The sequence below is a fragment of the Rhinolophus ferrumequinum genome, chromosome 14 (genome assembly GCF_004115265.2).
Source record: "Rhinolophus ferrumequinum isolate MPI-CBG mRhiFer1 chromosome 14, mRhiFer1_v1.p, whole genome shotgun sequence".
In the NCBI taxonomy this organism is placed as follows: domain Eukaryota; kingdom Metazoa; phylum Chordata; class Mammalia; order Chiroptera; family Rhinolophidae; genus Rhinolophus; species Rhinolophus ferrumequinum.
In genome coordinates this window covers 33,568,861-33,595,715 of record NC_046297.1, presented here as the reverse complement: position 1 = coordinate 33,595,715, position 26,855 = coordinate 33,568,861, and the positions used below count along the sequence as shown (strand labels likewise).

The 26,855-nt window shown below is 31.0% G+C and overlaps 1 protein-coding gene across 4 annotated transcripts in view; it reads left to right on the top strand.

Annotated features, from left to right (window-relative positions):
- The window catches only part of TRIQK (triple QxxK/R motif containing), a 94,155-nt gene extending 70,703 nt beyond the window's left edge, over positions 1-23,452 (top strand). For all 4 annotated transcript variants that reach the window (XM_033126119.1, XM_033126118.1, XM_033126121.1 and 1 more), the window contains exons 3-4: positions 14,505-14,590; positions 19,632-23,452. In XM_033126119.1, coding sequence (XP_032982010.1) covers positions 14,505-14,590; positions 19,632-19,745 — 200 coding nt within the window. In that variant the 3' untranslated portion in view covers positions 19,746-23,452. The remainder of the gene's footprint in view (positions 1-14,504; positions 14,591-19,631) is intronic.
- The last annotated feature ends 3,403 nt before the right edge of the window (positions 23,453-26,855 follow it).

The window sequence follows — 26,855 nt, the reverse complement described above, 5'->3', positions numbered from 1 at the left end:
ACATGGTCCTTGTTTCTTAGTACTTAATGTAGCATTAAATAGTGGTGTATCCTTTGCAATGTATGATTAATGCCAAGTTCTGTTCAAGCATTGAAAAAGTATCACTGGTTGGAGTTGCCTCTATAACATCGTTTTAAATAGTTTGCATGAGATTTTCATTTTAAAGATTAATTTATCAGCTTCCTCTCTTCTGCCCAGATATTTTTAAATAATTTTGCGAAAAGTACTTTTTGTAAATTTTACTTCTATAGATAACACCTTTTTTTAAAGGAAGTATGTGGCCTCATTTTGCATGTATGGCTAAATATAATGGTATGCTATGCTGGTGATAAGCCACTGGATTTATATTTTCTACTGTGTTTCCTGTTTTGTAATAATTTTGTCTTTATCAACTTGATTAGCATTTTCATATTTTTTGCCTGTGACCATGCCATTTGTGATTTTATTCATCTTGGAGCTCTCAAAACGGAGACCATTTTTTTTGCTGACATAGCTACTGAGCTTGCTATAGGGTTCCATAAGAAAGAACACCGACCCTTGCTTTTGTAATGAGTTTTCTACAGTTATTTGTAGTTTTAATGTAATAACTAAAAATTGTGTTCATATGGCAGTTGGAAAATTACATGATATGCCAAATTGTATTGTCCTTTTATATGTAATATTGGTAACATGAGAAAAGTAAGATTTCAAATAGTGTTTTGATTTTTGAGGAAGGAAAGAGGGATTTGGAGCAGTTAATGAGAAATTATTCTAAAAATGTTGAAGGAAATATAAAAATCTTTAGTATTGATTAGAAAATTTTAATTTTGTCAGTATTTTTGGCATGCTGTAAATAATTCATCTTCCTGTAATTCCTTTCAGCAATTAAATTTAGATTGCAAATTTTTCTTTTCAAATATTTTGACTCTTAACACTTTGTTTTCTATTGTATCTTAATTGGTGTGGTTTATATAAATGGACAATAAATTGCATATCTTTGTTATAGAGATCAGACAGTGAATAGAACTTGGTGTTCATCCCTGACAGAATTAAGACTGAATGTATCTGCAAGATTAAAACACTGAATTTACTTTTTTTCTTATTAAAGACAGTTAAAGATTTCCAGGCACAAATAAAAGACAATGAATTGAGGAATAAGTGTAAAAGCAAGTCCATTTGCAGGTGAAAAGATTTGTCTTTGAAGCAGAACCAGCTGTATTTTCATTGAAAGAATAACAGTTTAGGAAGCTTTTCTACATGTGTTTGCTGGATAGCATAATGTACTCATAAGCAGCTTATGCGGTATTCAGAAAATAACAGTGTATTAATTTTTAAAGCAGCAAAGGCAGAAGAAGAGCAGTACTGTCACATGATGATAATGAATGTGACTAGTATAAAGTCCACTGTTAAGAAAGAAAAAAACAGTGAGCTTCTGAAAAATGAACATTTATAAAACAGTACCCAGATATTCACATGATAGTGAGCTCAGGTAGTAATATCAACCAAGGGCAAAGATACACTTTTATTTCTGGGCAAAGCTGAAGAATCAAAAAGCAAAAGCCAAAAGCAGTTAAGTAATCTATTATTTTATTAAATTAAAGAAACTCTCAGTAAAACCGTAGCATAGTTAAAACTTTCACATTTATTGCATTAAATATGAAATAATTCATGACATAAACATATGATTTTATGTTGTATTAAATAGAGCATATAAATTATCTTTTCCTAATGTGATATGAGGAATAGTAAATGATAATATTAAGGTACCAAAATATTTATGATCTTTATTAAATATGTTTTTATATCTACTTGTTCTTTACAGAAATATATTTAAAGTTAAATATATTAATTATACTGAATAATAAAGGAAATTTTAACATAGATATCTACTTATTAGAAATTATAACTGAAAATAGCTTTTTAAAGTATTCTGTTTAAAAAGCAGATACACAGATTGCAGAATATGTATAAATAAAAATTATGAATATGTGTGGTATCTTTTGTATCAAAAATCCAACCACAATATGAACATTCTTTTGTATCAGTATTTTCTTTTTAGTTTTGATTTTGCTTTTAGTTGGTACTCAATCCCTGTTTAAGACTTGAAGCAGGAAATTCTGTTGATTATGTACCATGAGTTTTCAAGTATATATTTTCAATCTATGTTTCACAGGAAAAATCAGAGACAGACTAGTTTGATTTGTTCAAGTTGCTTGAATTGAGAACTAGACATATATTATTAGGTGAATCTTAGTAGTCTTCTGAAATTTGAAGTAACTTGATGATCTCTTTGGGCATTAAGAATAATTAAAATGAACCCAAGGAAAGTATCCATTACAGTTTTCTCTTGGTTTTGTAAGCATGTGAGCCAGAGCTGGAAACAAGCATGATTCCAGAGTGAAACAAGAAATAGAAACTTGCAACTATCTTCTCTTATCTCCTGTAATTGATCAAAAACCAATTAATCTTCCTTTTTCCCCTTTTCTTCCACCTCCCCCCTCCCTCATTTTCACGCTCTTTCAATTTGGATTTCTGTCATTTATCATGAAAATAAACCTGAAGGGTATCTAAGAAAATCCACAACAACTACTCAGGTGTTTCCCAAGCAAGCCTGGGACTGCTGTTCTCTTAAGTCTAGTATCTTGAGTGATACTTCCTTTCCTTCCTTCCTTCCTTCCTTTCTTCCTTCCTGTCCTACTTCTTTCTTCCCTCTCCTCTCTTCCCCTCCCCCCCTTCTCTTTTCTTCTCTTTTCCCTTTCCCTTTCCTTTTCTTTTCCCCTTTCCCTTTCCCTTTCCTATTGTGACCCAGCCTAAAGGAATGGGAAGAAATATTTCCAAAACTTTGATAATGCTGATTTTAAAAAGAAGTTTGTTGTGTAGAAAAATAGTCATTGCACTCTAGGAGTGAGCAAAGAAATATATAGATTAAGATTATCATTGTCAATTTTCTAACAGGCCATAGTAGTTGTAATTTATGACCTGCCTCCTCCAATATTCATTTTAGATCTTGTCTCTATCAAGCATCTTGGTTTTATTGTTTTGTTTTGTTTATTTTTTTTATTGGGGAATATTAGGGGACAGTGTGTTTTTCCAGGACCCATCAGCTCCATCTCAAGTCGTTGTTTTCAATCTAGTTGTGGAGGGCGCACCTCACTGGCTCATGTGGGAATCGAACCAGCATCCTTGGTATTATAAGCACTGCGCTCTAACCACTGAGCCAACCGGCTGCCCTGCATCTTGGTTTTTTATGAGGCTTTTGCCTTTAGTGAGTAACCCAACTCTTTATTCCTGAAGGTCCTAGGTGATTCTTCTAGTTACAAATTTATATAGAAATTTTATTAAATATTAACCTTGGTCATTGTAATACATGGGATTATTCCAGGAGTTTCCTCACATCTTTCTGTGTTCCTTTTTGCCTTCACTACATATGTATTAACAAACCATTTTATCCTCGATAACCAGCAATTATCTCAGCCAATACTGTGATTCCCCATTTTGCCTGTTTACTGATAGGCATGAAGAATCCAAACTGACTAGGTGGCAGGTTCAGCTTTTGATTTAGGACAACTAATAGTGTATCTTTTTTAGGTTACCTCTCTTTCTGGGTAAAGTGCACAACAAAATATACTGCTCAAACTTTGGCCAGTGGAAGGATTTCCTTACAGATTTTGTTTTGGGGTCATCTATAAGGCTAGCAGTTTAATTCTAGCTGCTTTCAAGCATATTATAAAGAGCAAACAATATTTTAAACTAGTAAAATGGTTAATTTTATAGTTAGTTGTATTAGATAACCTTAATTATGTGTGGTATCTCAGGCCAGATGGTCTCTGAGTCTCATGACCAGGTAGTCAGTCTCTATCAGTTTGGTAGCAACCCAGAAGTTGTTTCTTAGCAGCTGTTACCTGCTGAAGGATGTATGGCAGTGTTCCAAAACCCTAAAGACTGCCACTCCTTTTTTATTGGGACCTGCTAAAGGCTTGTTTTTATGTCTCAGTTAGCTAAAAGCACTTTAGGCCCCATTGACTCTGCCATGTCATAAGCTGTTAGAGATAGAAAATTGCACAGAAATCTACTGAAGAGGCTTTTACTGTCCCTTTCCCTACTCAGTACTAGAAGTTTTTCAGGTTCTCCACATATATAAAACATGTATGTAGATTTAAAAAAATAATCACAAGAGCAACTATCATCCAGGTTAAATATTGGATGTATACTAGTACCTTAGAAGCCTCTTTATGACCCTACCCAATATGATACTATGCCTGAGAGATAACAACCATCTTGATTTTTTATTAACACTGTTTATTAATTTTCTACCTAGATATGTATCGAGCAATATATTATTTAGTTTTAAAATTACATAAATGAAATCATGCTGTATATATTATGTAACTTGCTCCTATTGAACATCATGTTTTAGAGTTTTATTCTTTTTCTATGTTTATAACATTTCATTTTTGTATATACTAATAGTTCTCTATTTATCCTCCTGATTTTGACAATTGGCTCATTCCCAGTTCTTATTTTCTCTGAATCCTATTATGAGCATTCTATGAACATTTTTAGACATATCTGTTCTTTGGTTGCCATGTATAAAAGTTTCTCTATCGTATATACCTAGTAGAAGAATGTTGGATCTTACGTATGGATATGTTTAATTATCAAGTAATACCAGTTTTTAAAGAAGTACCTGTGCGATGGTATATAGAATGTCAAGTATAGGAAGTCGACGTTTCATTCTTGGACACAACCTTGACATGCTTTAAATCATTTGACTTCCATGAATGAGATTTATGTGCAAGTCTCTGTATTTTAGCTGTGTTCTTTCATCTCCCTCCTATGCATATATCTGAATGAGGCATCTCAGGCAGTTCTCATGTCTTCTCTAAGGCTTATATCATTTCATGGTCATTGGGATATATTGTTGGGTGGAGAGGCAGTTAAAGTCTTTCAGGATCAGATTATAGCACTGAAATTGGGAGTTTATCTAGTTCTTGAGTAGGGCTGTAAGTAAACTGCTGTTCCTTACAGTAAAAGAAGATAGTTTCTTGTGGTGACTATGATCAGAACTTAGAAAAATGCATTGACTAGATTAATTAGCTAGTTGTAACCATGTGCAAAAGACTCTCATAATTTAGTATGGTATCTTCCATAAGAAAATTCTGTACCATATGTTTCAACTTATTAGTACTCAGTTGGTCTCCAAGATCAACGAGCCACAGTCAGAAAATAAAGACGTCTGTGAAAATAATCAGTGTAACTGTGTATTTAGTTTTTTATGATATAATCAATCTCTGAAACTTCCAAAAATGTGCATTCCCAGGAGAAGCGTTACTACTTCATTCTTACTTTCAAAATAGCTCTTAAACATCACATATCAGGAAACCAAGCTAAAGACCCTGCCTATTCCCAAGGTTATCGTTTGAGTCCATGTACTCAGAAATTGACAAGTGAAATGTAAGGTCTGTTCTGGACTATTGAGTCTGCTATCAAGAATTGAACTTTTTAAAATTTTATTTTATTACCTATTAAGCTCTCTTTCTGACTTTAGTGACATTTTGGCCCTCCAGGAGTTAGTGTTTTCTGTCTTTGAGCTTTGATATTCCCAGTAATTGGAATTACTCCTGCCAGATAGCCACATGACTTTCTCCCTAATTTATTCAACTATCTGGCTAAGTGGCATCATGATAATGTCAAGGGACATTGTCAAGGACGCCTTTTCTGACCACTCTATCTGAAACAATCTCCCCTTTATTTGTGTCCTGTACCAACTGTATTTTTCTTTTTAGTGCTTTTCATCACCGAGCAAGTTGAATTTTTTTGTTTGTTTATTACCTGTCTTTTTGCAAGTTTCAAGATAACAGGCACTTGGTATGTTTTGCTCACACTATTTTATTTTCAGTACCTTGAACACTGGTTGTTACATAGTAAGTGCTCAATAAATAATTTTAATGAACAAATGAAAGAATTATTTAAGAAAATAGGGTATAAAATTTCTTATGACCGTAAGTGAACATTTTCAATTATGCACAAGGTTAACTAACAAAACTTATAATCAGTGGCATGTCTAATATTACAGTATTTCCAATACTATTCTCAGAGATTCTATCAACTGCTAACCATGAAAAATAATGGCTCGTGAAATTAAGAGCGTGGATGCTGGTAAAAATAGTAAACAGATATATTAGTTTATAAACTAATATATTTTTTTCTTATTTTCCATCGGAGAATAATTAATATTTTGTTACCTGCTACCCAAAATAATCTTACTTCAGAGATCACACATTCTACTTAACAACTACCATGTTTCCCCGAAAATAAGAACTAGCCGGACAATTCAGTTCTAATGCGTCTTTTGGAGCAAAAATTAATATAAGACCCAGTCTTATTTTACTATAATTATAATATAATATAATATGTAATATAATATAATATAATACCGGGTCTTATTTTACTTTAAGACTGTGTCTATATAATATAATAAAATATAATATAATATAAATATAATACTGGGTCTTATATTAATTTTTCCTCCAAAAGACGCATTAGAGCTGATTGTCTGGCTAGGTCTTATTTTCGGGGAAACATGGTATGTACATATACATATAGCAGTTTGGTACTCAGTTGCTGATATTTGTTCAAACAGCAATTTTATGATGTAAATTTCCTGTGTGAAAATGGAAGTTCTAATATTTTTAAATTTTGAAATGCTCAGCTTTCAGCATTAGATCCATTAATTTGGAAAAAAAAAATTGCCAAACTCTATTATGGAATAAATAGCAAAGTTCACACATCCTAAGTATACTTTTTCCCTTATGTAAGTTTTTATAAATCCAGGCATTCATATAAAAGTAAATATGTTTTATTGTTCCAGATCCCAAGAATGATCTTGAGTTTAGTTGTAAGAGGGAAAGATTTATAATGAATAATTCACATTAACAGAAACACACTATTTATTAAGAATCTCAGATTGATTTGAAGGAATTTTAACTCTAATGTCATGAGTTTTAGAGAAATTTTCAATAAGGGTTGGCAATCTTAATAATGCAGTCATCTAAATACATTTTCATTATTAAGAACTATACATATTGGATAATAGAATTTATATTCTTACTAGATGACAAATGTGTTTTCCTATATTATGGAATTTTCTACTAACTATTAATTTTGCAACTTCATCTTACACATAAAAAAATAACAATTTGTTAGTATAAATGTATCTCATAAGTTTAAATTATAATTTGTAGTTATTTTAGAGAAAAATCAAAGAGAATGCTACAGCTGTTTTGATGGAGGTAATTGAGATCAGGAATTAAGAATTACATTTGCCATAATTTATTATTTGTTTCTGTACTTTTTGGTTTCACAGTATCAAAAATTCTATTACTACAAACACATAACTAAAATTAATAATGTAACTTTTTAATAGTACAGATATATCAATTTTAGAATAATCTGAACTGAGTACAAAACTGGAAAGAATAGTAGTAAATTTTATTCCAGAAATGAACCATAGGTATTATCTAAAGACAACTTGAAGTTTTTATGATGAATATAAAATTTCAATAACCAAAGTATAATCCTTTGAACTATGCATGTACCTTCCACTTTTTATTGCAAAACAATAAGCTATAATAAGAACATGCATAAAACAAGGATACCAGTTTCTTGCCTGGCCTTTTTAAGGAAAACACACTTGTGCTACAATAGTATATTCACTTGTGTACTTCTTTGTTTGTAGACATTTAAATGCCTGAATTATTAAAAGTCCACTCTACACATACAACTTTCCCAACCTATAATGCATGTCTAAGTTCAAAAATAAGCACAGCAAAGTCAGTCTAATTCTGTAAAGTCTGTATTCTTTGATAATACAACTAGTAAAACTAGCACTATAAAACAATGTTCTGCTTTTTTCCATTATATTAGAATATGAAATACATTGGATTACATTTTTTAAATAACGTAGAATATGTTTAAAATTAGGAAATTGAATAAAATATTGATTTGAATTAGGTTGAAAAGTTGTGTACATTTTGTAATCACTAGGGCGACTTTAAAACATTCTAAGAGATATGAGGTGTGATCAGCTAATATGGTGAATGTTTAAATTTAAAAAAATTATTACAGTAAAAGATTGCCATTAATCCCCCTCAAAATATTGCCCTTCACTTTGAACACACTCATCCCATCATTCTTGCCACTTTCTGAAGCAGTTCTGGAAGTCCTCTTCTGTGAGTGTCTTTAATTGTGCTGTTATGGCTGCCTTGATGTCCTGAATTGATTCAAAACATTTACCTTTCATGGTCATTTTGACTTTGGAGAAGAGCTAGAAGTCTCATGGTGCCAGATCCAGTGAATGAGGTGGATAAGGACACACTGTAACATTTTTATTTGACAGAAGTTGCCATACCAGAAGTGATGTGTGACATGAGCCTTTCCGTGATCACAAAATATGGTGAATATTGCTGTCAGTGCCATCCAATGGAAAAGCAGGGATCTTCAATATGGGAAGCTGTGCGTTGAACCTTAGTAACAGTATATGACAAGTTTCAACTTGCTCAGTGTAGGCAGTTGGTGGTGAGCTACGGCTGAGAAAGATGTGTTTTAAAGTGTGCCATAAATCATCCTCCATCCTAACAATTATCTGGGTCACACAAAAATTGTCAAAATGAACTTTTTCAGATGTCTGGAAGTTAACAAAAGTCTTATAACAGTTCATAGAATGTTTATTCAAGAAAGAGAGCTGAATCTCAATAAGAACACCAAGCTTTGTTTTGTTTAACTTGCCTTAATCCCATCTTCCTCTCCTTAGCCTTGCAACTATAGAGTTGTGAAAAACAACAGCATTTTGCAGCCTGAGATGAAGAAGGCAGAATGGGTTTGGAACTACCCTAACTCCATCCTCAGAAAATTATCACTATGTTGACCTATCTGGCAGCCTACTGAAAATCCCCGTTCTCAGAACTTGTCTTTATTTGACCCGATTTAGAGCTCACTCTGGTTGAAAAGCCCTTTCGCTGTGGTATTTGACAAAAACAACCAATTGCAAGTGTTTAACATCACCACTACCTGAGTCAGCATTACTCGCTGGGGCCATCATAAGGCTGACCTAAAAACTTTTTAAAACTGGGCAACGAGATGTTTATAAGGTCTTTAAAAATCTCTGACATAAATTCCTGGGAATCATAGAAAGTCATGTGTCTGTGCAGAGCTTTGTCTTGCCCAATAAAGACCTGAAAAGGCTATAATCTCTTACTTCTTGCTGATCTTGAGGAACCTAGCTGGAAGTGATGGCTAAGGCAGAACTATAAACTCCTGTCAGAGCATGGATAATATATAGCAACAAACACACACACAGCCCCTCAATGAAGCCAGAAGACTTACTGGTTCAAGGCATGTATGAAAATTCTTGTCTAGTCATTAGATGAAAATTAAGCTAAGTGTCTGCATATATCAAAGAATACAGACTCTACAGAATTAGAGATTAAACAAATAAACAGTAACACCAACAACAAAAAATGAATAAACCACAACAACAAATCCAGGGAGATCTGATTTGCAGTTGCCACATTACATTATTTTAATATTTCCAGTTTTATACAAAAATTATTAAACACCCAATGAATCAGCAACGTATGGTCCAAACAGAGAAAAAGAATAGAAAGTGTCTCTAAGGAATCTCAGACATTGGAGTTATTGGATAAAGATTTTAAGTCCGTCATTTAAAATATGTTCAAAAACTAAAGAAAACCATGTCTAAAGAATTGAAGTATAAGAATGATGCCTCACCAAATAGAGAATATTATTATAGCAATGTAAATTATGTATCTATAAAAACAAATAGAAATTTTGGAGTTGAAAGATAAAATAACCAATATAAAAATTTCACTAGAAGAACTCCACAGCAGATTTGAACTGGCGGAAGAATCAGGGACCATGAAGAGAGGTTAAGTGAGATTAGATTATCCAGTCTGAGGAACATGAAGAAAAAAGAATGAATGAAGAATGACAAAAAATTAACAGAGACCTGTAGGACATCATCCAGACTACCAGTCTATCCGTAATAATAGCTCCAGGTGATAGGAAAGGGAGAAAATGTCAGAAAGACTATTTGAAAATATCCCCAAATTCCCCTAATTTGATGAAAACCTTTTATTTGTATATCCAAGAACCTTAACAAATTTCAAGTAAGATAAACTAAAAGAAATCCACACCTGGTCACATCATAGTCAAATTGTTGAAAGGTAAACATAAAGAGTAAATCTTAAAAGCAGCCAGAGGAAAGTAACTCATTGCATATGGTGTGCTGAAAGCAAAAGACTGTCAACCAAGAATCCTATATCCAGCACAACTACCCTTCAAAAAAGAGGAGAGATTAAGACATTCTTGGATAAAAACCTGATACTTTGTCAATAGCACACCTGCCCCACAAGCAACACTAAAGGAAGTCCTGCAATCTGAAATGAAAGTACACAAGACAATAATTTTAATCCACAAACTGAAAAAAACAAATTAACTCTAGTAACAGTAATTGCATAGGTGAATATAAAAGAAGTGTATGTGTATTTTTGTGTATAATTTTTTTTCTTCTCCTTGCTGATTTATGAGACTCTACTAAAGCAGTACTTAAATGGAAATTTATAGCTGTTAATGACAAAGCAATAACCTAACCTTCCATCTAAACAAATTAGTAAAACAAGAACAAATTAAACCCAAAAGAAGCTGATGGAAGAAAATAATAAAGTTAAAGTAGAAGTAAACAAAATAGAGAAGAGAAAAATCAACAATATCAAAAGTTTGTTATTTAGAAAGATCAACAAAATTTAATAAATTTTAATTAGACTGAGAAAAAAATACTCAAATTACTAATATAAATAATGAAAGAGTACATAACTATTGGCCTTACATATATAAAATGGATTGTAAAGGAATAAATACTGTGAACATTTGTATTCTAAAAAATGAGGTAATCTAGATAAAACAATATCAAATATTAGTGATGATGCAAAGCTACCAGAACTCCCATTCATTGCTGTTGGGAATGAAAAATGATTTAGTACCTCTGGAAAATGTTTTGGCAGTTTTTTATGAAGTTAAATATATACTTAACACATGAGTTGGCAGTCTTACCCTAGATAAATGAAAACTTGTGTTCACATAAAAACCTGTACACCTGTGTTTATAGTAGCTCTTGTCATACTTGCCAAACACTGGACATAACCCAAGTGCACTTCAATAAATGAATAGAAAAACAAACTCTGCTACCTTCGTATAATGGAATACTAATCAGCAATAGAAAATAATGAACTGCTTATACATACAACTTGGATGGAACTTAAAGGATTTATGCTGAATAAAAGAATCCATTGTTACGTTATTGAAAAAACAAAGCTATAGAAATGAAAGCTAGATCAGTGATTGCCAGCAATTATGGGTGGGAATTGAGGTGGGTATAGAAGGATAGCATAAGGGAGTTTTTTGGAATAATAGAGCTATTCCGTATCCTGATTATGATAGTAGTTGCATGAATCTTTACATGAATGATAAAATTCATATAACTCTATACCAAAAGGAAAAGAATCAATTTCACTGTTCAATAATTTAAAAAAATATATAACTTTGCATGGTGTCAGATGGGTACTGGACTTATGGTGATCACTTCATAATGTAGATAAATGTCTAATCGCTATGTTGTACACTTGAAACTAATGTAATATTGCATATCAACTGTAATTGAAAAATACATTTAAAAAATTAAAATAACATAAAATAGTATTATAGGATTATTTTGGAGGAAGGAAGCATAAATCAGTCAATCAGGAAGCATGGAGATGAGGGGGGTAAAGTAATATTTACCTAAATTATGTCATGGGAAATGACATGAATGCTGTTGTTGCGAATAGATAAACAAGATGACTGAGGCCCAATATTGGCTTCATAGTCTTGAGTTATCCAGCTTTTCTCTATATAAAATGTAATGAGTAATTGATAAAGAGCTACTTAGGTTATTGCATTATTGATATAACCAAAATTGGACCCAATTGTATTCAGAAAACCATCTACATGTAGTATCTAGATGATATAAATGTATGTTTTCTAAGTGTAAGTACTCAGAATGCAGGGGTTTCTGCATTTTATGTATTTTTTACAATCATGTGAACATAGGTATCTTTTTTGAAGCATATATATATACGCTATGTGTATATGTGTGTATGTGTGTGTGTGTGTGTGTATATATATATATGTATATATATATATATATATATATATATATATATATATATATATATGAATGAAACCTCTTTGGATATAATGGTAAGATTTGGTTTTAGTTATAAAGAACTTAATAGATGCCCCTGTAAACATTTTCACTGAGTAGACTGAAACCATGTTTTGCAATACTTTTGGATATCATAGTCAGCAAGAAGAATGCTAAATTAATGACACATTCACTATTTGGAGAATTACTAGCTGTATAGTAATTTTTAAAACTGTCTACTTACTATAAATACAGTTTCAAATGTTCATAACAACTTTAATATAAATCCAGAGAATTCTTCTCTAAGATAATAGGAATTGAATTGAAATAGAACACATTATTTAACCAATGATTATATGGCAAGTAAAATAGAGTGATGAATTCTCACTTTAACATTGATTTTTTGAGGTATATTACAATTTGTTTTATGATAGATGCATCATTCAGAATATTGCATATGTGTATGAAAAGCATATGGTGTAAGATAATCTTTATTCATTTTTCCCAATTGCACCCAGAGATTATTATAGGGCAATAAAATAAAACAAGAATGACTTCTTGGACTCAAATCTATAACCTTCAAATTTGTTTGTAGATTCTCATTAGAAACTTACTTTGTAACCCTGAGTGGAAGCATTTGATATGTCACCATGATCATTGCTCTGAACTGTTTACATCAGCAGGAATAAATGACATGAATAGTCTGACTATTGAGATGTGAAATCAGAGTGAACAATTGTCAAGGTTTTTTCAGCAAAATTAAATGTTGCTAATTTAAAATGGGTCAGAGTAATACTTTTCTGTATTTTGCTAATTCCATAATTTAAATTTAGATTGTTTGATATACATTTTTTACAATCGGTTCATTTCTGGGTCATTAGACCTCTATCATCAAATTACATTTAGTAAGCTTCTGCATGCTCATAGATCCAGAATGACTGCTATACAATAGAGCTTAAGAAAATAGCATATACTCTTTTAAAAAATTGCTTCTTCAGCTAAAGTTTTATGAGTCTAATGAACAGAACTATAGCATTTCTTCATTACTCCCATCCATTTGACTTACTTCTCTCTGCCATTTTTAATTTTAAAAACCTTTATGGAATTTTAAACATACTTTTGAATCATTAGCAGACATATATTACAAGAAATATATTACACATTGAATTTTGATGGTATATTTGAGTTTAGATCAACTACTTTCAGATTTATTTCAGTATGAGGAAGACATGGAAATTAAAGTTAGAAGTTATGTTAATTATATAAGGGATATAAAGGGGTAAGTTTTGGAAACGAACTGATCGCTAAAAGGAAAGGGAGTAAGATGAAAACAATAAGACTGCATAACAAAATATAAACTAGCTGAAGAGATTTTGTGGTCAAATGTTAACTCCCATTCAGAATGGCATATTATACTATTATATTTGAGACTCATTTGTCCCAATTCTTATTTAAGAGTGTGTTTAACAATAAGGTATATTATTCTGGTCCATGCTTTTGTTGTTAAATCTATTTTCTCCACAGGCAGTGTAATAGCTCTTTTATTACTCAATGGAATCTGGAGATGGTACACAAAAAAGGAAATTTGATGACACTAACTCAGTTTTATTCATTTTTAACTGAAATATGGTAGAAAAGGTTGAAACTAATATCTAAACGTAGCTAGCCTATATCTTTTATCTAGCCATATTTGTTCTGCCCTCTATTAAGAGCAAACAAAAGTTAAATACATATTTTATCTAAATAATTCAGTGACTAAAAGTTAATTATTTACAGATCCTTCTTTAGTTTCTTACTTGAAGAAAACTTGAGGATATTTTTCAAATTGATTATTTGAATACTTAATATATCCATAGTAAAATCAATTTAGAATGAGCTTTTATTCTTCAATTACGAAACAAAGTTAACTTTACCTATTAATGGGATCTTATATATGCTCATTTATTTACACATTTGTTTCCAAATGCTTCTAAAAGTTTTACTCTCTGTACTTTCAACATCTTATTCTCTAAAATAAGTTTTATCTTTTTTTGATATTCACTGCACAGCATTTCAAAGATGTCTGTTAAATCTTATTCCTGAAAAAGTAACAGAGGAGGAAAAGTTGACATTAGGGTGACAAGTTTATGGTTTCCATAACTGGAAACTACTTTGCAACATTGTGTCCCACTTTTACTCCTTTTAAACATTCTTTGACATTTCAGATAACTGTTAAACTTGAATTATATATAAGCATAGCTCATTGTCTGAAATTATTTCTTTCTAGGTAAACAGGATTATAAAAAAACGAAACCTATTTTACGAGCAACCAAATTAAAAGCAGAAGCAAAGAAAACAGCAATAGGCATAAAGGTACCTATATTTGATAACTTTAAATTTTGATATATGCATGCCATTTTATTTTCTAAAACTGGATTGCATAAATGTTGAATTCTAAATGTTTTATGACATTTCAAAATCTAAGTTGAATGCCAGAATTGAAGGTTTTTATAAAGAATTTACTTAATGAGAAACATCCTTCCTATCCTGAGATTTTACCAGGTCTTAAAATAAAACGCAATGTCACTGTAAGAACCAAGTTATACTTAAAGTTGCAATTTATTTTTTCTCTAGCTACTGTATATACTTTCCTGTGATTTATGTGGCTTGAATCAAAAACTCTCCTTTTCAATAAATTTCATTTGATGGTTGTTTAAATTTTAGTTGTAATTATATATACTCAGATCATTAATATATATGAATTTACTCTTTGTATTATTATTGTTGTCAGTACTCTCTATGATGAAATTCTAATGATGTTCTCAAGCTTGTTCTTTTAGAAAATCAGTGTTTTAACTGCTTAAAAGAGATAAATGCAACTGAGAATGATGTTAGCCAATATTAATCCAATGTGCTAGTACAATGAAATTCAAGAAATCACATTTATGTTATTACCCATGTCAATTCTTTGCCAAGAATTTAGAGTCAAATTAAACTATAAATAGAAAAATTAATTTGGTGGTTCTACTGTCAAATGTATAAAATTAAAGTGACTAGTACTTATATTTTATTTAAATATTAAAATGTTTAAAGGAGATTTTTATTTTTATCTGACAGATGAAAAACCAATTTTTCTAAGTTATAGTTTGTAGCAAATGCCAAGGTATTACTCCCAAGCTGTAACAGCTGTTGAACTGCCAGATAATATATTTGGTTGTCTTCCAGAATTTGCTATTACGATCATGAAACACTGCCTTGTTTTTACTCCTGATTGCTGATTTTGATCAAGCATTGCCCTGTGATGCAGTATGTTTTCAAAACACAATCTCCTCAGTTAGTGCTGTGTATCATTTTTTAATGAAAAAAGGTAAATTGCCTTTTTGTTTAAAAGAGAGATGATTAATCTTTTGAAGTTTTTTTCTAATTTCTATGAAATTTCATTCATCTTTAAAATTATTTCCATGACATGACCTTTCTAAAAGCCGTGCTTAGTTTTTTTTTGTTTTTCAGTGATGTGACTATTGTCTCTTGTAATGAGAGCATTGTTTGTCCTTTTCCACCAAGGCAATATGACCCATACTTTTATCTTTCACAACATGGTGTTTTGTTTGAGATTTTTTTTTTTAAAGAAAAATACTGGGGTACCAAACTCCACTTGTGCACAATATAATGAACAGCTATGAATTAGAATTAGAAAAATAGTGCAGCCATTTAACTATAAATATATATATACCATTTTCTTATGCACATCCTCTTTTTTATTTGCTTTTATAATTTTTGTTATTGTTTTAATAAGAGGAAATAACTATGTTCCCAGTACAAGCTAAGTCTACCTTATAGTGCAATTATCTGTCTTAAAAAAAAAAAGGTAGAATTTATTCTTTTATGAGAAAACATTTTTTATCTTAGATTTCATTTACAGTGTAAAGTATGTATAAAAGAGTTTCTGACTGAAATTCAAACATAACTCCTTTTTAGTAAGTTAGCTATCATGTTGATTTGTAAACTTATGGGGAAAAAAGCCTTAACTTTAAACACTGTTTATTTTGCTCGAAAATTTGTATGAAGAGCCCATTAAAATATGAAAGTTTTTAGAATCAGAACGATGGAGGTGTTTTTCATTTCAAAACTGGCATACTAATTAGTTTGCCTCATCAAATTTTGATTGCATTGTCATTTTGGCATAAGATTTTAAATAACAAAGTTTCTTTTAGCAATTGCCATTTAATGCTATTTAATTTCCCCAGTGAGTGATTTTATCCATATTGATAATGTCAGAGAAGCAACTAGGGACTAACGAACATCAAACATCTTTCACTCTTGTCTAGTTGGTACAGAATAACCATAATATTATATTTTATCACTTTACTACTTATTCTTTAGAATGAATCATAGTTATACTCTTAAAATAATTTAAATCTACAAAACTATGAGCAACATCATGGAGTAGAAAAATTACAGCAATGACAACCCTGAACACAAAATAGAGAGGCCTAGGATCAAATCCCTCTTGCATCTTTTTCTTATCATGATCTACCTGAGTCCAAGCTGGCACATTTGTAAAATGGAGAGTATGCCAGTTACCTACCTCACAGTGTTGTCAGGGGAGTTAAGTAATACAGTGAAAACACTTAACATTGAACCTAGCACACAGAAATCATTTATGAATTGTTAGCTGATTGAGAAAGTATTTCTTTGAATTCATTATATTACTGGTTTATATAAATAAAACTTTCCTTGGATGTTTGTCATTAGGCTCAAGATCCCCTACTTCAACTAAACCTGCATTATGTCACTGTATTATATATTACAAAATGTTCTGTTTTGTTGTGGGGATAGTATTATGGGTATTACTGTTGTAAAATTTTCAAAGTTTTACGTAATTTTAATATCATAAATCATAGACTGGAGATACAAAGAATTATATACTAGGGTCTTTAACCTCCAAGGCTTCTAGCACTTCTTTCTAAATGTTTGTTTAGAAATAGAAAATGTTTTGAGGGAATAGTGATGATTTAGAATAAGATGTGAGTATAACTGTCAAAATCTGGAATTAATTTCTATTGAGAAGCTATTTTTATTTCCTGTTTCTTACCAATGTAAACAAAATGTCATAATTTATAATCAAGTAATGAAATGAGTGCCACCTAAACCATACCTGCACAACTAATATTTGCTATTTGGTTGCTGTTCAATTAGAAGATTATTTTTCAAGAATTACAAGGACACTAAAAATGTTTTTAAGATGAAAATACCCATGTTTCTCAGTATTTAGAAGGAAAAAGATAATCTGCATTTGTTAATTAATTAGTTAATTTGTGTATTTAAAACGTTTAGCTGAAAGGTATAATCATAATAGAATAATAAGGATCAAAAACTTAATTTCTCTGTTACATAAATTAGATATTCAAGTGTCAGCTACATCCTGCTAACAACCACATGGGATGAGCCAGCAGGAAACATTATTTTTGTTCTTTTTTGTTATTTCTGATCTAAAACTAAAAATAATCAGGGAGCAGAAATCATCAATGCTTACAGTTATGGTTTGTGTCACCAGCATCCTGAAAGTAGTGTTTTCAAATTTTATCATTGTTATAACCTTCCAGACATGCAGTTCATACAATGCTCATCTTTTCAACAGAGTAAGGACATTTTGAAAAAAATGATTTGCTATACCTCCCCATCCAATATTTTTTAAGCCCCCACACCATATATTGAATAGACTTAATTGAATTAATGGATCCTTTGAAGTTGTATTCTGTGAATATTCTCTGCTTCCTACACTTAATACCCTTTTTCATGCGTCTGGATATTCTGAAAATCTACAGTGAAGATGATAGAGTTGTTTGAAAGGATAAGAAGGTTGAAAAGCACCAGTTAGAGATGATTATCAATGAGATGAGTATCATAATCTCCAATCAGGAGTAAAAACTATTGTTGAGTTAAGCTTGTGTGAATGGTGACTGCTGTTGAACAGTTTTGTTGTCCACTACAGAACAGATGGATTTTGCAGTTGTGTGTCACTTGTTTATTACATCCTCTTAAAATTGGTAGCTGTGTAACCAGATGGGTCTGGGAGCACAGCTGTGGAAATAAGAAAATAAATGAAACCTGTCTGATACTACCATGCCCTCTTCGGATGCCAAAGTGTTCCAACTGCAACAAAGAAAAATTCACTTTCATTTGACACTATATTGATATATTAGATTGAAAAAAATCAAATCTTACAAAAATAGTTGACACTGAGTCTTTCAACTCTATGGTTTTATTAATATGTATTTTCATAGTTTGGAAATCTAAATAAATGTAATTATGAAGCTAATCTGTATAATGTATCCGTTTGTAGTTTCAACATTCAGGTAAAAATTTCATGTTGATTATAAACCATATTCATTCTAATGTTTTTAAAGTTTATTGGCATATGTGGAATTACTGATTTTACATTCTTATGAAATGTAAAATGCACTCATGTAAATGCAAATAAGTTGCTTCCTAATAAAATAATTCCAGGAAGGGGTGTGATACTAATGAAAGTTTCAAGGGACTATTAGGCCGTTTAAGATACTGAACTGGCACTATTTGCTCTTTTTTCTATTTAGTCAAATGATATATTAATATGAAGGAAGTTCCTTAATGGTGTGTATATATTTTAAAAGTTTATAGACTTTTTTAGAGGTAATACGAATTTTTTTTATCATTGTAGTAAATTTTTGTCTATTATTTCAACACAATTAATTAATAATTCACATTAAATCACCAAACAAAATACCAAGGACCATCCTTCACAGTTGTGATAAATTACACTGTATCATGCGTGCTTCATGAGCTAAGAGTACTCAGTTTTGTTTCACCACATTATAAACTATAAAATTTAGAATTTAAAAAGTATTTTCAACAAAATAATATTTAATAAAGATATTTACAGAGATATAATCTAGAAACTGGTTATAATTGTTTCTTCCCATTAGAAAAGAAATGATAACTTTAAAAAAAATCTGTGTTGAAATGCTATAATAATAAATTTATTGAAACAAAAAATAAAGTCAAACATAACCAAATAGAGAACAGGTAAACTTTGTAGTCACAGACCACATTGCTTGCCCCCAGCCTTTTGATATCCAAACTATGAAAGTATATTAAAAGTATGAATATTAATTTTACTATTAGGAAACATAAATAAATGAAATAAAAATAATAGAAATGACTCACCCACTGATGTACTTGACATTGCCATGGATATTGTCAAGTACAAAATAAGTTTCCTAATGGCAAAGAGTATTTAAAAGAATGCAATTATTAGGTTCAAATTATTCATTGTGGACTGTGGAATTCTATGCTTATTTTATCTGATGAAACTGATAATCTTAACCAGTTTCATTTCATCGATTTCAAGTCTATTTTTTTTTTTCCTCAGGAAGTTGGCCTTGTACTTGCAGCTATATTGGCTCTCCTACTGGCTTTCTATGCTTTCTTTTATCTCAGATTGACCACAGATGTTGACCCTGATCTGGAACCAGATGAACATTAGCTGAGCAGCAATCAATTCATGATAAGGAAATAATTTTATAAAAGCACCTCCTGGGACCAATACTTTCTGAAGTACTAAAACTACAACATCTTGAATTCTTTCTGCTGGTACTTTCAGTCTGCAGGAATGTCTTTTTAAATAGTTGCATAGGATATCAAGAAAACAACCTTACCTAGCAATGTAGTATAATGTATGCTACTAGATACTTTTATAAATCTTTCTATTTTGACAGGCAACCTATTCCTGGTGTATTTACATAAAATGGAAAACAGATCCTAAATTCTTCAGATGGTTTAGCTAATTTATGTGTGTAACTTCATCATGTACAGATTATTAAGTCCATTTTTGTTCCACATATATCAGTAGTAAAAGTATATATTATTTCCAGAAACATACTCAAACCACACTCAGAGCCTAAGAAAGAAGAAAAAGTCATGGGAAATTTTTCATTTTACAAGGAAGTCCTGCTTTCTTTCCAGATGTATTTTCTATCATTAGAGAGAATATCTGCACATACATCTACAGTAATCTTTTTCCTTCTTTGCCAACTGTTCAGTGCACATGTGCTCCATCAGAAATGGAACCTGGGTGACAGAAGCTCAAAGTCACATATGTCTCTAAAATAGAATTCCTTTCCTCTTGGGCTGTCTAAACTGGTGTAAATAGAAAGTTCAGTTGATCTTGATTTTAATTAACTTATTGTATTAATATAAACTTGGAATCTATTTTAATTATAGTATTCTGGCTGCTTATAGTATCAGTTTATTGCTCTTTTTTTGGGAGATACGTAACCTGTCATTTAATTGTGCAGTCTTTTTCACACAAGAGTACTAGCAAAAGGCCTACCTACTTAGTAATTTTCATGGGTTGTCTCCTAAAACTGAACAATACAAAGTTGTTTTGCAAAATTACACTTTGTCTCTTTAGAGATAATCTGTTAGAACTCTTTCATGAAAAATAATAGAAGAAAATATATATTTCATATTACTTGCATATGCAGTTTTCTGTTTACATAATTTTTTTCAAGGTGTTTTGCATTTGTTGCAACATAATGATAAATACATTCAATATTTTTACTGATAATGGATTTTTTCATATTTTTAGAGCACATGAATACATAAAGCTTAGAAAATGGGAAAATATGTGTCCACAAGAGTTGTTAGCTGCTACCTTATATAAAGATTTATAAAAAGTGAGTAGTTTGAAACATGTGCACAGTGTTCCATAGTATATACATTGTATTTATGAGGAATACATAAAATGTTAAGATTGTTTTCATACTTGCCAAGAGAAAAAAGCTTTGATAAATACCCTGCATATTCTTTGAGACTTTTGCAAATAGTTGAATGTGACTGTGTAGTATTATGTTCTGCAAAATTTTTTCAAGTAGCATATTTTATTTCATCAGTGTGGAAACAGCCAAAATTTCCAATATTCTCACAAATCATTTATGTCAAACATTTGAGGGCAAAATTTAGACTGTTATTTACTGGATTTTTCTCCTTGAAATCACAGACTCAAGAGACAGACTAACAGTTCTTACACACTCACCACAGCGGACCAATCCAAGTGTCATTTTTAAGAAAGGTTACAGCATTTAATGCCATGTGGTATGTCTGTTTGTAAAGTGGGTAGCAAGGGAATATCCAAGCTGGCATTTTGGATGTGATGGGCCTTTTATTTTCCTGAGTGATGTGCCACATGTCAAGAAATGCTGTTTTCCCCAGTCCTATCACATTTACGTGAACAATTTTCATTTAGTTATTTTCCCTCCCATATGGTGTTAAAAACGGTCATATTAAATAAAGTTATTTCTGATTTCAGTGGTTATTTAAGTGAGAGGATGTGTAATAATTGTTTATTAGATACCAATTCAAGTGAGGTATGGCAGAATTTACAGTATTTAAAATAGGTGAATATACTCTTGGAAATGTTTAAGTATTCATTAACCTGAAAATAACTTTACTATCTTCTTCTACTCTTAAGGTATTCTTTTGGGGGAAAAAATGTTGTTGTTGTTGTTTTTTAATTAAGATATAGTTAATATGCAAGATTATATTGTTACTTCTGATAGTAATAAATATTAGTCTAAACATAGTATGATTATAGGCAAGTTTCATCACCTAGTTTTATCAATACCCTTAGTCTATGACTAGGCCATTTCTATGACTGACTGACTTATGATGGCTCCACGCAACTGTAAGTCCCAAAGGTAAAACTCTGATTTTAATAAATAGCAGGTAAATTAAGACAATGTATGTTTATGTAACACTGTTTTCATGAAGTGCATTTTTCATGCTCACAGTAACTGGGAAGCAGCCAATCCTCTGCAGAGAAATCCCAGATTGAGTCTAGTTTTAATCTTTGAAGACAGAGAGGTGATATCCAGCCTGCAGTTTCAGGGGACCACACTTTTGAATAGTAAGTGGTGTTTGGCATAAATCTGACACTGGCACCAGACACAAATATTAAGCATGGGTTTTTTTCCCCTCCAGTAATTGCTTAGAGTAATTCAGAAGACAAAAAGAAAAAATTATAATGACTTTTCAGAATGTTAGAATCTATTACATAACATATTTTGCAGAATAAATTTCAACTAATTCTGCAGATTTAACATATAGCCTATGTGAATGAAGCTTGAAGTGTTGCTGGTTCTTACTTTGCAGGCAAAATAAAAATATATAAAATTCATTTGTGAGGAGATGTTATAAAAATATAACCTCATCTAGAATTTCTTTCAGACAAAATAAACAAAAAGTCTATCTTAGTACCAGCATAGGATTTGTTATTGTTTTAAGGTGGCAAAATACAAGATTTTCTGTCTTTTAAATTTTTCGTAAAGATGCAAGGAATACTCCCACCCTAGGCAATGATTGCAAGATACTGAGAATATGTTATTTATTTCTGTAATTCCAATAATGTAATGATCTGCACATATATAATAAATTCATGTTAAAATTTAAGTTAATATTTTTAGTCCTCTCAGACTTTTGCACAGCTTTTACGTGTAGTAGATTATCAAAATTATTTGCATTTAATAAATAAAACTTAAAAATCACAATATTCATCAACTCAACATTTAGCATTTATGGTCATTGGTTGTATTTGGACAATATATGTTTCATCCTGGTTTTCTTTAAGATCAAGACAACTGGCATTACTGTAGAACAGATGCATTGCTCTTTTTCTAGGAAACCAAATATGCTATTTTTATCTTAGTATTGTAAAAAATCATACTCAATGTTTATAACAGTATACATCTTCATTCCCAATTAAAAAAACTAAATTTTAATTATAATGTTTGTATGTGAACACTAAAGCTCTATATTTTCCAAATTCTAAAATTTATAGTCAATGATAATTCAATAGAGCAAATTATGCTTTAGACATGCTTTAGAAATAAGCTTCTATAAATTAAACTGAAATTTTAGATTTTGATGTATTTCATCCATAACAATGTTGCTGAGCCAGAGACTATCTAAAATAAGATTTTTTCCCTCTTTACCAACAATTAGGTTTCTTTACACTTACCTGAGGCTTCTCTGGGGAAATTCCTACCGCTTCTCCCTTAGCAAGACTGCCTTCTTTTATGAGAATTGCTCCAGTGTAGCCTGTATAGAATGGTGTTTGCTAGATTTTGTTCCATTGACACTCAGTGCAACCCCCATTAAAAATCTATAGCAGTAAGGGGGTTAGGGGGTGGGAGATGAGGGTAAGGGGGATCAAATATATGGTGATGGAAGGAGAACTGACTCTGGGTGGTGAACACACAATGTAATTTATAGATGATGTGATACAGAATTGCACACCTGAAATCTATGTAATTTTACTAACAATTGTCACCCCAATAAATAAATAAATAAATAAATAAATAAATAAATAAAATCTATAGCAGATGAATTCAGTACCTATAGAAACATTGTAACTACTTTGTATGGGCCCTCGTTGTACAGGCACATTAGAGGGAACCTGGAGAGTCACTTAAAGAAACTATACCTGTGTGAAAATAGCCATAGTGAGTCAGTAAATTTATTCAAAACAATTGAACTGCTGCTAAACAATTTTTTTTTTTATCACCAGCAACAGACATGAGATCCTTATTTCAAGGAAAATAAGATACTTTAAATGCCAGAAGATTTTTTGATGACAATACCTCCCCCTATTCTTCATTTTAAAAAACAACAACCAAATTGGTGGGGAGGCAGCCAAAATTTGAGGTACCAATGCCTCTCAAACAGATGTCACACCATTATTTTTTAGCTTGTTTGGATGAATAAACATGTTAAAACTGTGAAGTATTACATTTTAGATTTTTTTTCATTAAAAAAAAGAGACAATCTGTTTACTGTCCTAATTGAGACAACAATCCTGTGGTTGCCAGTTTTAGCAGTCATGACAATAAACTATAAATATTTGGACCAACCAAGTAAATGGTGACTATAAAGGCTATAGCATGTGTAAAGTTCTGTTTTCACAGGCACCCGTAATAGGATGGCATTTTTTTTTCTGACTTCTTCAAATACAATTGTTTGTGTAAATCTGAAGTTTCATGGTAAGCCTAGACAAATTTATTTCAATATATATTTTCATTCTAGTTTATCATTCTTTTTAGTATTCAATTATCCATCTGCTTGTAACAAATTGCTTTTGCAGTTGTTCTATTGAATGTGACGAGGCAGGTCTTCATGGGATTGCCTACTCTGTACCTCCTAGGATAACACAGAATTCAGAGGGTTTTTTTTTTTTTTTTGCTTTCATATTTATAAAGTGAATTTAAAAGTCTCTTAAATGTAAGCAATTCATTTTTTAAGAGGGCTTTATAAACAATGGTAAGATATAATTCTTGCAGTAATGGCCATGAGAAGCCAGTCATAATCTTAGGCTTTATTAGGATGCTTTACATAAAATAACACTGTGGGAGAAGTTGGTAAACCAAAGAGATATAATCCAGACATAAAAATTGTTACTCGAGTTTTCAAACATTTGTAATCCAGATATTGAGTGCCTTTCTAGGCATCTTATTTGTTGCTCTTGCTCCCCTTCTCTTACTCCTCACCTTCTCTCCTATTAATCTTCCTAAATGCTAAATTCTAGGTAATCTCTAACATTCCCTTTCTCAGTGTGTTATGAACCTCACTTTGACCTTTTCTTACTTAATTATGTACTTACTATATTAACTGCCTCTACTCTTTTACTTATTAATAGAATCATCATTGATCCTCACCTATTTTTTTCCACTGTCTCTTACTTTTTTACCTGCTTTCTTTTTTAACCTATCACTAACCACATGCATTACACAAAACTACAGAGACTAGTATAATGAACCTCAGTTTACCCATCACCTAGTTTCAACAATTACTAATCTATTGCCACTCATGTATTTGCCCCATTTTTTGTAACCTGAACTATTTTAAAGCAAACTTCAGATATGGTAACATTTTACATATAAATATCACAGCATACATCTCTGACAAGAACTTTGGTGTTTTGTTTATTTGTTGGGGTTTTTTTCCCTTGCCTTACTAAGAAGCTGTTATTGCAAGTAATAGAATTAAAGTTATTCCTTAATGTAGTTTAATACCCAGGCTATATTCAAATGTCCCTAATTGTCTCCAGGATGTCTATTTATAATAGGTTTTGAATAAAGATCTGTACTGTATTTAGTTGTATGTCTATTACATTTCTTTTGTTCTATTAACAAACTTATTTTTTCTTTCATGCCATTGATTTGTTGAAGAAACTAAGTTATTTGTCCTTTTGAATGTCCAGCATTCTAGATTTGGCCTTTTTCATCATGGTATTCATTTTAGTCCTCTACTTTCCCTGTTTTCTGTGAACTAGGAATTACATTTTAGGGTAGATTAGATCCAGACAGTTTTGTTGCTATTTGTTTTTAAGGCAAGAATGTTTCATAATGTTAATGAGACCCAAAATATCTGGTTGGTATAGTGATGCTGAAATTTATCAATGGGTTCATATGGTAGTACACTGATTCCCTCCAAAATAAAGTTTTTCATCAACATTTTACATAAATTTTTTAGCATCCATTTATAATTGTTTCCGAGGTCTATTATTTTATTAGGTATTGCAATACGGCAATTTTCTATCATTCCTTCAGCCCTTATTAAGTGGAATTATCAAAAAAATTAGTAAACAATTTGGTTACCTGCAAATACATCTCATGCAGGAAAGGAATCTTTGCCCTTATCAATTTTCAGAGTAGTGGGTGAGCCTTCTTTCATGGTGACCAATGAAGATTTGCCATTGGCTTCCTGTTGTTGCTTTTATTATCATTATAAAGCTATAGATTTTACATATGTGATGTGTTTCAACATTGCAATCATCATCCTTTTCAGTACTGAAGTGAGAATTTCATTATACTGCTTAATATTAGAAGTATTCTCATTAAAATCATGCAAGTTTTATGCTTTTACATTATTTTACATTTTTCCAAAGTGATAGCCAGTGCAATCAGATTTTTTAAACAAAATGAATAAGTGGTAAGTATGGAAAACATCTAATATTTGCAGATTATATAATTGGAAAATTAAGAAAATACTAAGATTTATATAACCTGCTCCTTTAGAAAATAACTATGTAAAAAATCAATAGCTTTATCCATCTGTACAATAATTACAATAATTAGCTAAATATATAAAAATATTTTACAATCACAATCAAAATTATGAATTGTATAAAAAATCATTGGCAAGCTATATAAAGAATCTTTGTTGGAAAAAGGAACTTTGCAGAGTAACATAATAAAACTTTAATAAAAAAGAGACCGAAAAAGAGACCAGTGTCTCCCAGGATGAGATGATTCAATATTGTACAAATATAAATTTTCTTCTAATCTGGAAACAGAAAAGAGAACCTTAATTCATCAGATATTAAAGTGTATTATAAAGTTATATAGCTAAATAATACCATAGTCAAGGAAAAGTGGACAAACCAATAGAAAAAATGCAGTGTCGACAAATAAATCCAAATATAAATATTTATTTAGTGTATCTTATAAGTCATGAAGATGGAAAGATAATTTATTAAATGTATTGAAACAACTGAGTATCCATTTGGAAATTAAAAGATGCCTATACTATTACTTAAGAT